At 42.5% G+C, this 14,741-nt stretch overlaps 2 protein-coding genes and 1 long non-coding RNA gene across 5 annotated transcripts in view; 2 read left to right on the top strand and 1 right to left on the bottom strand.

Annotated features, from left to right (window-relative positions):
* Positions 1-2,986: 2,986 nt before the first annotated feature.
* dusp19a (dual specificity phosphatase 19a) lies at positions 2,987-9,000 on the top strand. 2 transcript variants are annotated; one of them, XM_071472605.1, is made up of 5 exons: positions 2,987-3,799; positions 4,218-4,484; positions 5,339-5,385; positions 5,712-5,864; positions 8,160-9,000. In XM_071472605.1, exons 2-5 carry the CDS (start codon positions 4,262-4,264, stop codon positions 8,364-8,366), a joined length of 630 nt encoding a protein of 209 aa, XP_071328706.1. In that variant the 5' UTR covers positions 2,987-3,799; positions 4,218-4,261; the 3' UTR covers positions 8,367-9,000. The 2 variants fall into 2 exon arrangements, with proteins under 2 accessions (XP_071328706.1, XP_071328708.1); XM_071472607.1 differs by lacking the exon at positions 2,987-3,799 and having other exon boundaries at positions 4,124-4,484.
* LOC139614921 (uncharacterized) lies at positions 7,471-9,771 on the bottom strand. Of its 2 annotated transcripts, none has more exons than XR_011687178.1 (4): positions 9,264-9,771; positions 8,873-8,957; positions 8,226-8,362; positions 7,471-8,106 (listed from the first exon to the last, which is right to left on the bottom strand). It is a non-coding gene; the product is annotated as an uncharacterized lncRNA (long non-coding RNA). The 2 variants fall into 2 exon arrangements; XR_011687177.1 differs by having other exon boundaries at positions 8,226-8,369.
* A 603-nt stretch (positions 9,772-10,374) lies between these two features.
* The window catches only part of pde1a (phosphodiesterase 1A, calmodulin-dependent), a 31,317-nt gene continuing 26,950 nt past the window's right edge, over positions 10,375-14,741 (top strand). Inside the window, exons 1-2 of the mRNA XM_071472603.1 lie at positions 10,375-10,607; positions 12,941-13,061. Of these exons, the coding sequence (XP_071328704.1) occupies positions 10,520-10,607; positions 12,941-13,061 (209 nt within the window). The 5' untranslated portion in view covers positions 10,375-10,519. The remainder of the gene's footprint in view (positions 10,608-12,940; positions 13,062-14,741) is intronic.

Here is a 14,741-nt window from a genome sequence, read left to right on the forward strand (position 1 = left end):
AACCATCTCAGTGTAGTTTTACATCTCCTCTCTCAGGCTTCTCTCTGGAGCTCTGGTAACAACAGGTCAGTTATTATGCTGTTATGTTGTTGTTATGAAGAAGACTACATCTCCCAGCATGCCCCAAAAGGAACCCCGCTGTCCAGTTGGGATGACAAACTCTGTTCTTTACAAAACAGCTCAAATAAAATCATCACAGCATCAAGTGTTACAGTTTAACCAGTGAATCAGCTACTTCAACAGGTGTTAACCAATCAGTGAGCTGACGGATAGTGATGTAACTGTTTCACCGGTTCACTGGCAGATGTTGACCTTTGACCCCCAGTAGGCTTGTTGCATTAACAGCTCCGTTATTGGGCCATTAAAACTGAATATGACGCTGCAAACTGCAACTGTGTGTGTGTGTGTGTGTGTGTGTGTGTGTGTGATAGCAGTAATGGTTGTCAGATGTTGGAGGAGCTTCCCATGTTAGGGTTGAGTTACAGCCAACACACACACACACACACACGCACACACACGCACAGAGGGTCTCTCTGGGTTTTCTGACTCATGGCTCAACATGCAGAAAACTGAGTCAGCACTTTCTCTTCCATCCTTCCTTCACTCCTTCTCTTCTTCTCTTCTTCCCTCCTCTCCCTCTGTCTTTCTTTGTTCTCATGAGTTCATCTCTGAAGTGTGTTTGTGTTTCTGACGTAAAAGCCTCTCACATTTGGCAGGAAAATCTTAACACACACACTGGGTGTGCAGCTGAACACCCTATCCTCTCCTTGTTTCCTTTCCTTTCCCATTTCTTCCTTGTCTCCTCCTCTCTCCTTGTTCCCTCTCCTCTCTTCTCCTCCTTCCTCCTTGTCTCCTCTCCTCTTCATTTTACATATGAAGGGAGACTGTACATTTTCTGTCTTTGCCCTTTAACTTTCTCTTTCACTATAAAGTCACTTTTCTTTTCTGATGTTTTCTCATTTTGTTTAGTTTAATTCTGTTTTTGTGTGTTTGTGTCTGTTTCATAGTTTGTGAATCACTTTGAAACATTTATTGTGAAAAGAAAGAAAATATTTACTTACTTACTTTTTACTCTTTTCTTCTTTTCCCATCTTCTCTCATTGTTTTGTTTCCTCTCCTCTTTTTCCTTCTTTCCTCTCCTTCCATCTCCTCTTATATCCTTGTTTCCTTTCTTCTCCTCTTTCTGAGAGACAAAGCAAATTTTTGTTGAAACCTGACCTCTCTCTCTCTCTCTCTCTTTGTGTGTGTGTGTGTGTGTATGTATGTGTGTGTGTACGTGTGTGTGTGTGTATGTATGTGTGTGTATGTGTGTGTGTGTGTGTATGTATGTGTGTGTGTATGTGTGTGTGTGTGTGTATGTATGTGTGTGTGTGTGTGTGTGTGTATGTATGTGTGTGTGTGTGTGTGTGTGTGTGTGTGTGTGTGTGTGTGTGTGTGTGTGTGTTGAATGTGGGGAATGAAAAGGTCCAATTTCAGCCAGAAAGAAAACGGCTTCTCTCTCTGTGGAAATATTCTTGGAAACTGCCAGAATCTTTTCCAACATAAATAAGACTGCAGCTGTCCACACACACACACACACACACACACACACACACACAGAGTTATTGCAAAGGACTGAAGGTAATCTCCAACAATTACTGATTTTGCCGCAGAGCCTGGTGGTGGAGTTTGTGCTGCTCGAGGTCACAGCTGTGCTGTTACACTGTATATGAGCAGTTTCTAAAACAGGATCAGAACTGATGCAGATCATCTTATTCACCTGTTATTCACAAGTTTGTTGTCTCTGAACATTTTACAGACGTGTTCCAGATTACCAACACGTCCTAGTTACACTTGTAGAAATAATGTGTTTTATACAAAGGTATTTTCTGTGACAGTAGTTGTACAGAAACTTCATCTCGAGGAGGCGGAGTTGTCCCAACACCTGTTTGATGTGTAAAACTGAGGTTCTGGGATCTGCCTGAGACAAACGAGGTTTTAATGGCACTGTCCACAGAGGGGTGTGTATCCGTTCACAACCAGTGAGAGGTGGTCGTCACAGAGAAGGGCTACACACCGTAGTTTAGGTGGTTTCAGACAGCATTTGACCATCTGATGAACTAAAGCCTTTAAATCCAAAGGGTTCATCCTCTGTGGAGCAGGAATATAAAAACTATGAACTATACATATATTGTATGAAAAACTCCAGTTCTCCTTCTGTATCTTTCAGTGAGGTCACTCAGTTTTAGTTCAGGTCCTCTGGTCCTCAGGGAAAACATGATGTGTTTCTTCTGTAACATTTGGCAGCTGGAGGAGTCACTGTGGTCTCACCTGTTCACTCACCTGTTCACTCACCTGTTCACTCACCTGTTCACTCCCCTGTGAAAACACAGAGTGGGACACAAGCTCAACACACAGCAGGTTCAACTTGTTTTTACATGGTGATGTGTAGGTACCATGTTAATAAATTCATGCTAAATTCATTTCTGCTGTTATAAAATCCATTGGTCCGTTTTATTTTAACACCACAAACAGAACCAGAGTGTGTTTGGAAGTGAACTCAGACCCACCTTTCCAGGTGGTCTTGGACTGATTGTGATCTACACCAGCGCTTTCACACCAGCCACAGTAACACAAAAATACTCACTCTGGGAGGTGGGTATTATAAACGATTATATTTAATTATAAATGTTTTCAAAAGAACCACACAAATAAATTGTATTATTTTTATTATTATGGAAATGAGAGTGAGGTTTCTCAGTGAGTGTATTACTTTTACCAGGTTTATCAGAGTCTACTGAAGCAGAGAATTTCTCTCAGGCTTTAACAGCTGATAAAAGCAGGGACATGGCTCCATCTAGTGGACGTCACAGGAAACAACACCCACCACCAATGGGCCAACTGATACTGAAGTTTGTAAAATAAGGTGCCAACAGCCCTGTGCACACTATTTCACTCATGAACAAATGTTTCTGCAGCGTGTGGGAGAAAATATGTTTTCTGTTGCTTCATATGATTTAGAATCAGGACAAGTTGAGAAATGTCTCATAAAACAAACGTGCCTTTGTACATAATGTTTGTAATAATATAACATGTGGACTAATCAAACATAGCTAATATTTAATGAGGAGCCTTGTAAATAATTTTTATTTATTTTGATCACATGGGAAAAAGATATTTGTGGTTTTAAGAACCAGAAACCATCTCAGTGTAGTTTTACATCTCCTCTCTCAGGCTTCTCTCTGGAGCTCTAGGAACAACAGGTCAGTCAGCCAATCAGAAGAGAGGCTGTGAGCCAATCAGAAGAGAGGATCTGAGTCTTGAAAATATGTTTATGTGCATACAATTTATTTCTTTTTGCAAATTAAATCAAAGAAAGCAACAAAGATGCCAGAGAATAATTAGTCATATATGTGAGCGACTGTGTTATGAGTGATGGTGGATGTGTCAGTGCTGCAGAGCAGCAGTGAACAACAGGCGGCAGGTCTCATGTTACACAGTCTCACCTCCAGCAGAGATGGTCCACTTCACACTTCACCCTCTCAGTTCAGCTAAAGACGGCTACAGGACCTCAGCTTGTGACGCTGGATTTATTCTGGACCTGGTTTGTTCAGGAGCTGGAGCTGACCTTCAGCCTTTGACCTGGACCGCTCTGGACTGTACCAGAGTGTCTCTCTCTGGAGCAGAGGATGGTGATGATGGAAAGAGTGTATTTCTGTTCTGGAAACTGAACTGGATCTCCACCCTGATCTGGTTTCTGGTCTTGAAACCGGACTTTCTGCCATCAGCTGAACCAGAGCCAGAACATCTGAAGAAACAGGTTCTGATGACACATTCATAAACTTACTTCTGTGCTTATTCTATTGTTCTATCTGAGTGAAATGAACTGTGAATTTACCCATTTGACAGGTCATCTCTTCCACATTAATGATGATCACAACTACCATACTTCAACCTGTATGTTGTTTCCTATCTTTGTTTTAACATGTATTAATATAAAAGCACTGAGAGACACTGAGAGCTGCAGAAATTAGAGTCAAATTCCTTGTATATGTAAAAACACTCGGCGAACACGAACCTCTGTTCAGTTTAATGTCATCACTTGTTCCTGCTGTGTCTCCTCCGTCAAGTGGAAAATGTTCAGATTGGTTTCAGTTTGCTTGTTTCTTGAGTTGTAGTTTGTTGCTTGCACATCTGATATAAATCTGTTGTCTAATTGCCTTTTATTACACTTTCAGGTTCACTCCCGGTCCAGTCTAGTCTGGTCTAGTCCAGTCTGGTCATGCAGTCCCTGACGGAGGAGATCCAGAGTTTCTCTCGGACGCGGCTGAGGAAGCAGTGCACCCGTGTGACGTCACTGAGCGGCCGTCGCATCATTGAGACGTGGAAGGGTTCAACGATCACCGTGGTTGAAGACCCCGCCCCCCCAGAGAAGATGCTGGGGTATGTCCCCGACACTTCCTGGGACTTGCAAGTCGGCCTCGTTAAGCCCTACCTGCTGCTAGGTGAGTCACCGTGACACGGAATGACAGCTGGAAGAATAGAAAACACAGCAAGACAATATTAAAGGGGCTAGTTGAAGGTGTTGCTATTGCTACATAGCTAATGTTTGCATCAACAGCTGTTTACGTAAACTTCCTCAAACTTCATCCTTTACTCACCAACATTTGTCACCAGAGGTGGAGACAAACACCAGTGTTGACTCTTGTCTCTGTCACATCTTTCCTTCAACTGAGTTAGCACACTAACACCTAGCCCCGCCCCGACTCGTCACTTTCCGATAGCGAGTCACTGCAGCCTCCAGTCTGTCCTGAAGACGGAGCCGCTCAGAGGAAGTGTTATGACCTCTGGTCTTTAAACGCAACGATGGCTGCAGCTGTTGTCAAGAAACAATCACCACCACCTGCTCCCGGCAGGAAACCGCGTTTTCCTAAACCTAACCAAGCCATCAGCATTATTTAGTAGTAGTTTACATAGTTCATGGCTTTTGATTGGACAGTGATATACTGTAGATGTATAGTAACCCGACCCCCCCCCTGCCACCCCCCCCCCCCCCCACCCCCCACCCCCACCCCCACCCCCACCCTGGAACTCACCTTCAGTCCACCAGACGACGACTCAGCTCAGTGTGGAGAGTAACATGAAACATTAAGTGCCAGACGTGGGGGAGGACAGGGGAGGATAGGGGAGGACAGGGGGGAGTCGTGACCCATCAGGGCTCACTGGTTCACAGGTGGAGCGTGAATGACCCTTGACCTGCAGTAGATGAGCACAGTGGGGTCATCAGCTTTTTGGTTCTACCCCCTGGACAATGTTTTTTACTCACTAACTCTGTGTGTGTGTGTGTGTGTGTGTGTAGGTTCTCAAGATGCTGCACATGACTTTGGTACTCTGAGAAAACACAAGGTGAGTTTTGTTAGACTCGCCCTCTACACACTGATCAGCCACTGCTCTGGTTTCTACAGAGCAGGGTTCTCAGACACGAGAGCTGCTCTTATCCATGTATTTGTCAGAATTTGCAGCCTCTGACCTGGTCAGGTTTTTCATTTCAGGTGAATGATTGAGTGGCTCAAACTGAAACATGATACGAACAACAGGACAGTTGAAACCGACTGTGTGCGTGTTTATATGTACACGTCTTTCTATTGTTGTGAGGACCAGTTTTGTATTGGACCAATCTGAGATTATCAAGATATCAAGAGTCTGTTCCTCCTCTTCGTCTTCATCCTCAGGTGTCTCACATCTTGAACGTGGCCTTCGGTGTGGAGAACGTGTTTCCTGACCTGTTCATCTATAAGACTGTCAGTATTCTGGATCACCCTGACGCTGATCTGCTGCTTCACATCCAGGACTGCTGCGACTTCATCCAGCAGGCTCGCAGTGAGGTAACACATCGCTGGCATTACCATCAGTTTATTCTTTATTTATCAATGAAGCAATTCATCATTTACTCTATAAAAACTCTCAAAATAAAGCCACTTGATTTAAAACTGGTCATTCAGCCTGACTGACTGTCCAGATACTTACAGACTGACATAAAACAATGATATGAAACAGAGAAAATCAACAAATCCTCACATTTCAGAAGCAGGAGCCAGAGAGAGACTGGAGTTTATCCTGGAAGAGAGACCCTCCTGTGGGTCGGATCAGAGGTTTATAAAAAATGACCTGTATGGTTGTTCAGGTTGGAGGACTGGTTGGCTTGTTGGTCGCCATCATGATCAACAGTGACATCTTAAAACTTCAAAACTAGTAACATAAAATCTAAAAACAAAAAGCGCTGACATTATTTTTGACGCATGAGGACAGGTAAATATGATCTCAGATGACAAACAGGAACTGCAGCAATAAAACCACTGGAAACTAAACAGAGCTGCTGTAGCTCAGGTGAAACCACATGACTGGATCAAGTCAAACAACCAGCAACGATCCCATAATGCCGAGGGATTATGGGCGGAGGCAGACAGATGTAAGGGTCTTAAAATGAGGGAAGAGTTGACATGTTACATGTGTTTCAAGATCTCCTCTTCCTCTTCCTCCCCTCTTCCTCTTCCTCTGTTTTCAATAATAGATGTGTAGTTTGTTCATGTTTTATTAAACTGCACACAGATCAGATCTCAGTGTCATACAAGCTTTTAGCAGCGAAGCCTGCGGCTCACCCTAACATGACACCACACACACAGACACACACACAGACACACACACAGCGATTAGGCAGTCATTAGGGGTGTATGATTACAGGAAGTGTGTTCATTATGATATGGTTCTATGTGTGGATGTGGAAATTCCAGCCCTGATAATCAAACTGATGCTTTTACTTTGAAATGCAGGGTCAGATTACCCAGCAGGCCATCTGGCTGGTAATGACTATCAGTTATTGATGCTGTCATGACAACAAGAGAAACAACCACAACAGCATATACAGCAAGCACAGACATATAATCTGGTGTAGATGTGTTTTCAGGTTTAAATCATAATTTTCAACATATTGACACCTCAGAAATAAATTCTGGGGTTTTTACCCAGAGTTTTATTTTTGTGTCTCACATTTTCAGGTATTTTTCTGAATTTTCAGAAAAGGTGCACCACCAACGTATTTGTTTTTTTTGGTCAAATTTTTGCTCCCGAGGACCCAGATATTCAGAAAATATACCTGAAAACATGAGCAACACATGACTTGAAACTTTGGATAAAACAGAGACGATAAAAACCTCAGATGGCACATCTGAATATTTTTGGTAAACCAGAGCTGTAAACTGTGTTAAAAATACTGCAAATTCTGATACAACCTTGAAAACACATGGACCAATTTTAAAGTTGATCATTACTTTTTTGGTTTGACTGCAAATTTAAGACAATTTTCAGGTCTGGTTTGACCTGAATATTCAGATTTGTGCAAGTATTCTCATCAAATAAAAACTTTGGCTCAGGTTCGTTGAGTTTTTGAAATGTACAAAAGAAGCCAACCCTGGATCTTTTAACAGCCTGTGATATTTTGGGAAAAGCTCTTGTTTTCTGTTCCTGCCTGGACTCAGATGAGAAGGTTGAATTGCACGCAGCCCTGCTCTGTGGTTCAGATAACTGGGACACAGCTCGTGGTGTAAACCCTCCTCGTGAAAGAAAACAGAGGCTGTAATGGAGAAGCTAATGAGAATCCAAAGACACCAACAAACAAGCCTATTAACTAAACAGCATGTCAGAGGAGTGTTGTGGTGTTGAGCTGGGCTCCACAGGCTGCAGTCATCTGTTCTGCTGGTCTGTGCATCCCTCTGGTGTTCAGCCAGCATCACTGCAATTTGTGTTTGTGTCCCAGCAGCTTCTTATCGTCCCTCACTGACTCCTGGAGGCACAGGGAGCTGATCTGTAGAAGTGTCTGTGATAATATTGCAACAGTGCTGTGGAAAACAGTGAGGATGGTTTCTGAAGTAATGCAGTGGATAGTTTTTATTTATGAATTCACTTCATACAAAGAGCAGAAAAAATCAGAAACAGATTGGTATTTGCTGTGACCCCCCTTTGTCTTAAAACCAGCACCAGTTCTCCTCAGTACACCTGCTCTCAGTTCCTCTGGTTCTCGACAGGTAGGTTGTTGCAGAACCTGACACAGTTCCTCACAGAATTCTCCTGCTGAAAAGAAAATATTCACACAGTATTAACCTTTCCATCTGTTTGTCCCTCAGAAAGGTGTAGTGTTGGTCCACTGCAACGCCGGCGTGTCCCGGGCTCCGGCTGTGGTCATTGGCTACCTGATGTCATGTGACGGCCGATCCTTCGATGACGCCCTCTCATTGGTCAAATCAGCTCGACCCGCCTCCTCACCAAACCCCGGCTTCCTGCACCAACTGAGGAGCCCCAAAACACCTGCGATGAACGGATCCAAACACTAATGGCTCAAGAGAAAATATTCATGGTGGTTAATAACAAATAATGAGTAAATCTTCCAAGAACTTAAAACAAATATTTTAGTCAACAGAGTTTGGGGTTTATGGTGTAGGATCTGTCTTGGACTGAGAAGGAAGGGTCAGCCTCTGTTTCTGATTTATCTAATGTGAGGTTGATATGAAATATTACTTTGACTTTAAAATAGCTGTGACATAAGATACCATGAGCTGGAAATGAAACAATGGATTTGTAATATCAATACTACCACTAATAATAATAATATCAATAATAATACTAATAATAATGATGATAATAATAATTAAGAAAAATGTTTCTTCCATCTAGCGGCATCTACCTGTGCAGTTAGTTTTGATTTAATGTGTCCAGGATTTTAGACAAATGACATTCTTGACTCCAAATGACTTTCTTGTTTGCGTGTTATTATTGTTGACTTCTTTGTGTTTTGGTGCTGTCGTAGTTATCTCTGTGTTTTGTTACATTAGATTAATACCTGTGGGGGAAATTTACCCTCGGCCTTTAGACCCATCCTCACTGTTTTGGAGCGGTGGGTAGCCACAAACTGCAGAATGTTATTTCTAAACACAAAAATCAATAAAAACATCAATGATAGAAGCAAAACTGTTTGCTGCAACTTTTCACTGTCATTACTTTAAGTATGAAACCATATTTAATAATAATAATTATACATATTTCTCTGTTGAAGTTAATTCTACTAACGAACACATTATTGCAGCTGTTTGCTGCCTGACCAAGATGGAAAATGTCTAAGGTACTTCTATTCGTAGTCTTATACTAATGTAATAATAATAATAATAATAATATATTCATACTAATGTATGAATGTATTACTAATATATTAAGAATGCAGATGTTTCACATACAATTTTAAATGAGCTGTTAAAAGTAATGAAGTTCCGACTTCCCGGTGTGTCGTGAACGCAGCATGAACAAGAAGTTTGCTGATCCTCCGACAGCGGCTCCGCTTCGTTAATCGTTAATCGTTAATCGTTAATCGTTAATCGTTAATAAAGGGCAGTGATTTATCTTTCTACCTGAGACATGTAGCGTTAGCCTCAGCGAGCATAATATGTTGTATGTTGTCATCGAGGTCATGTTTAAGACCTTTTACAGGGCCGTCGTTCTAATGTATGTCGGCTGAAAACATTAAAAAGCTAAGGTTAGCTTCATTAGCTAGGTAGCTACAGCTGATGGGATCAGTTTCCGTGCGCATGTGCAAAAAAGGACAGTTCGACAGGTGTAGCACCAGAAACTAAGAGGGGCGGGGCTTAGCTCATGGTCAGTTTACAGGTGAGGAGGGATTCACTGTCACAACAGGAAACAACCTGAATCCAGGTTAATACAAATGTTCAAACTGAAAAAATCTGCTCTCTCTCTCTCACACACACACTCACACACACACTCACACACACACACACACACACACACACACACTCACACACACACACACACACACACACACACACACACACACACACACACACACACACACACACACACACTCACACACACACACACACACACACACACACACACACACACACACACACTCACACACACACACACACACACACACACACACATACTTGTACTTCTATCTTTGTGAGGACTCTCATTGACATAATGCATTCCCTAGCCCCTTACCCTAACCTTAACCATCACACCTGAGAGCCTAACCCTAACCCTGACCCTAACCTTAACCTAAACCTAATTCTAACCATAACTCTGAAACCAAGTCTTAACCCTCAACATGTGATTTGAAGGTGTCTCAAAAAGTGAGGACCGGCCAAAATGTCCTCACTTTCCCAAAATGTCCTCACTCTGTTAGTAAAATACTTTTTTTGGTCCTTACTGTGTAGCAAGTACAAGTACACACACACACACACACACACACACTTCAACCTCTTGCTTAAAAGGGCAAGAGACCTCAGTACACTTCTGTCAGAGAGGGAGAGAGAGAGAACAACAACCATCAGAGAGAGCTGTGCTCAGCAGTATGTGGATGAAAGCAGGAGGAAGATGTCTCTCCAACAGGTAGAAAAACACAGAGATACAGATTCCTCCGTCTGTCTGAGTCTCCATCCTCCTCCTCCTCCTCCTCCTGTGGTTTCTGCTGACGATGGGCTCCTTCTGCTCGTCTCTGGACAGGAAGATGGCGGTGGTGATGGTGACGCCACGTGAGGAGTCTCCGGTTCAGACAGTGACAGGTCAGACTCATTTTCTGCCTCTCTACACTTGTCTTAGCTCTCTCTCATCTAAACTTTTAAACAACAAAAATGTAGTTTTGCAGCAAACACAGATTTTTAAAATGTCCTCCATGCTCACGCTCATTGTCTGGTTTGTGCAGGTAATATGCAGCCATCAGATAGTTTTTCTGTAGATGAGCAGTGTATTAGGATCAAAGTGCAGATTTAGTTGTGCTACAAAAAGATCTTTTTACATTAAAGCAATAAAAACATTCAGATGATTGAAGTCCACTCAAAATGTCTTCATCTCATTGTCACTTCACTGTAAAGAATGATTTGTCTGTTCTCACATTAATCTGCTAAAGGAGGAAAGTTTCTCTTTAACACCTGCAGGATTTATGACATCATAACCAGTTTGGAGCCAATCACAGCTCAGTTTGCAACTTAGACAAAGTGTGATGTAGAAACATTAACTTTTTAGTGAAGAAGAAGAGATCTTGTGTCCGACAGTTAAAGTTTTGAAATGAAAAAATATTTGCATATTTACTGTTTCTGGATTTTTCAATGAGGGAGAAAAATCATTATATTGAAAAATCAAATTATGACTCGGAGCTGATTCATCTTATACGTCCTCCAGTGTTTTACAGCTTCTGTCGAGAGGGATTTAAAAATAAACATCTCTCATGTTGTTCTACTTGTTGTCTCAAAAGCCTTTTGACAAACAAAGACCTGAATATATTCATGAAACACACACACACACACACACACACACACACACACACACACACACACACACACACACACACTCCTCCAGCCGCCCACACGGTCGTCTTTAATTGTCTCTTCAGCGTTTTTTGCTGATTATGAAGAACCAATTAACAGTCAATTAGCCAGCTGACCAATCAGACGACCTGTGTGTTGCCATGAGGGTTTGTTTACAACCACAAGAGCTGCTGCTTGTGGACAACGTGGAAACACATGGACTGTAACACACATGAACACACACTAACACACTCTGCTAATCCCACTGTTTGGTCTCCCTTTTTTTCTTCTGTGGTCTTTTTGGTGTCTTTTAGTCACTGTTAGACCCTGGTCTGGTCTCACATGGTTTTATCAGGTCTCAGAGCATGGTTTCAACCAGTCTGGCCTCCTGTGGCCTCCTCTAGACTCTACAGGTCTCTAAAGGTCTCTTCTGGTCTCTTCAGCTCTTTAAGATGCAGCATAAATCTCCTAAACCAGCTTCTTGAAATGAACCAGTTCAAACCATGTGAGCTCAGATTAAGATTAGATTATTAGACCCAGACATAGACCCACACGTAGACCAGGCCGGGCCATTGTGAACCCGGTCTTGGTAAACTAATCATATACTGGGTTAACACAGCTGAGCGACCAGCAGAGGGAGACACAGTCACTCTACACACACACACACACACACACACACACACACACACACACACACACACACACACACACACACACACACACACATACACATACACATATACACACACACACACACACACACACACACACTTGTTCTCTTTGTTTTCTGAACTCATTTTATAATTACTTTTATTCTTATCTGTGGTATTTACTAAGACAAAGATAATGTATAAACACTGAAATAGAATTCATCTGATCATCTTGATTGTAATTTCACTCACAGAACAACACAGAATTTTCTGCTACAGGTATAAAAAGCAGATCAAGTCAAATTTAAAAGAAAATTAATTTCATTGTCAAATCAGAGTTTCCTGTTCCTCTGGTGTTTTCAGTCTGTTCCAGTTGCTGCTGTGGAGCCTTTTAATTTCACCTCCACAGTCTTTTTAGCTTCATCTATTTTTAGGCCTGACGTCTCCTGCAGTTTTGGGGGGGTCAGCTGTGAGCAGTTTTCCATAATGAATATCAGATTTGAGAATGGACTCAAAAGCTGTGTCCCACTTCAGAGGCTGCATTTGAAGACTGATTAGACTGTCCCATTTTGAGGGCTCCTTCAGATGCGCCCTTTCCCTGGTCCATGAAGGCTCCAACAGGTGGATCCTTCATGGACCAACATATCCCAAGATTCATTGGGCGTAATGAAACTAATATGGCAGAAACAGCGCAGACAGAGAGCCTGAGGATTACGCTGTGAGATGTAAGTAGATGTAACGGTACAACTGTTCAAACCAAGGGCCTTGTGTTGTCAAGGTTGCTAGGCAACAGGAGCCATGCTTTGTGATGCAACTGTAAAGGTGATTAGTCTATGACGGCTACAAAGGGGCCACACCTTCGTAGGCCGTGTCCTCTGAAGGATGTGGCCCCTAAACTGGGACACAGCTAAAACAAACTCTTCCTTCCTCTCCCTCCATCAGGTGACTCTTTGCAGCCAATGAAAGCGAGTCGGGTGCAGTGTCCAATCAGGAGCAGGTGCAGCATCGGGAGACGTATCCGTGGACCAGCCAATCACTGCGCTGTGAAAAGCCCCAAGACCCGGTAAGAAATGAAAGATTCAAGTGGAAGTTGTGCTGCAAGATCAGACACTTCTGTGAAAAATAGATCAAAGAAACATTTAACTGATACGTTAAGGATCGACATATTAGTGACTTGACAAAAATGTTAATTCACAATGTTTCATCTTTAATGACACGGTTGGCACCGTGTTTCCTTCACAACATATTTGCTTTTGCACAGTAGTTGTATGTCAGTGTGATTTCTCTGAGACGAGGCTCTGTCTCTCCTGGAAGAGGGAATTTCTCCTCTGTTGCTCTTCTTCAGGTTTCTTCAGTTTTTTTCCCACTGTTAAAGCTGCGCTTCTCCTCAGGAGCCTTTAAAGAGGACTTGATGAAATAGCCTGTAGAACACTGTAGTGTAAAGCTTAGAAAAACCTTTGATGGTTTACACAGAGCTTCATCTCCGTCATCTCCATCATCTCTGCCTCAGCCGCTGTATTTGTGTCTCAGGACACATTTCTGTGTGTTACTCAAACAGAAGAAGAGAAGTGTGTGAAAATATCAGCTCAGTCAGATTCAGCTCAGTGGATGTGGATGAGTGTGTTTCAGCTGCAGCAGCATCTGTTCCTGCTGAAAAAAGAGACAAAGATGTCACAGAGGGGGATGAACACAGACTGGTGAAGCATCTCATTGGAAGGCTGCCTGAGCAGGAGCAAACTGGGTTGACTATTTGTATTTCTCACTGTGAAGACCCAGCCTTTAAAAGAGGGTGACACCTTGTAATAGCTTGTATGCTTAAGAGATAAATGGGAAGTGTGGTATCCAGTGTTTTGGAGCTTTACCCCCACTAGGAAATCAAGGATATATTGGCTTCTGCTGCTTGGATTTAGGCAAGTCCCTCAGCTTTGTAAAAATGAAATACAGAATCCTCTTTAATGCAGAGATATTCCTACTCCCCTCAGGACAAACCCTTTGGATTTTAAAGGGTAGTTCTGGCTCATTTCAACCGATTTCCCATAAACGTATCTGCCTGTTGTAGAGCAGCCTTTCTCAAAGGGTGGTCTCCCTGCGGTCTGTGAGTAAACATCAGGTTTAAATTGAGTGTTTCTCAAACTGTCTGAGAGTGACCACAGAGTGAGTGTTATTAAATGTACTCATGTACATTCAAACATTATTATTTGAATTATGTGTTTTACAGTGTTGTTGGACTTCACAGTAACCGGCTGTTTTGTGACTCTGTCTCCTCACGTAGCTTCACCTGTTTACAGAAATGATCAGTGTGACATTTGAATGGAAAAGAAAATCAAATGAAACCAACAGGACAGTGTTCAGTCTTACTGATACTGTGGTCATCACGACATCTAGTGTTCATCATGATGATTTTGATGCTACGTAATTAGCACCAATTGTTTCTGTGCAGTGTGTGAGGCAGAGGGTTGTCGATAATTAGAACAGCTGACATTTCTCCACACAGACTCACCACAGTAGCTCTGAAGCAGGAGGCCGCACTGGTTATGGGGATGTTTGGGGGTTAAGTGGTCCTGGTTTGAGAGACACTGATCTGGAGATTCAGGGAAAGCAGCAGTTAGATCAGGGAGAGCTGCTGGAGCCTCCTGCAGGTTTTCAAATAAACATTTTTACATGAAGCACTTCAAACTCTTGTCTCTGAGCCAAAGTAATCACAGGAAGTAGCCGCCTGGAGCAGTCGTCGAGGCTAACTGTG

Source organism: Trachinotus anak, unplaced genomic scaffold (genome assembly GCF_046630095.1).
Source record: "Trachinotus anak isolate AG129_WGS33_773 ecotype Australia unplaced genomic scaffold, CSIRO_AGI_Tana_v1 ptg000039l, whole genome shotgun sequence".
In the NCBI taxonomy this organism is placed as follows: domain Eukaryota; kingdom Metazoa; phylum Chordata; class Actinopteri; order Carangiformes; family Carangidae; genus Trachinotus; species Trachinotus anak.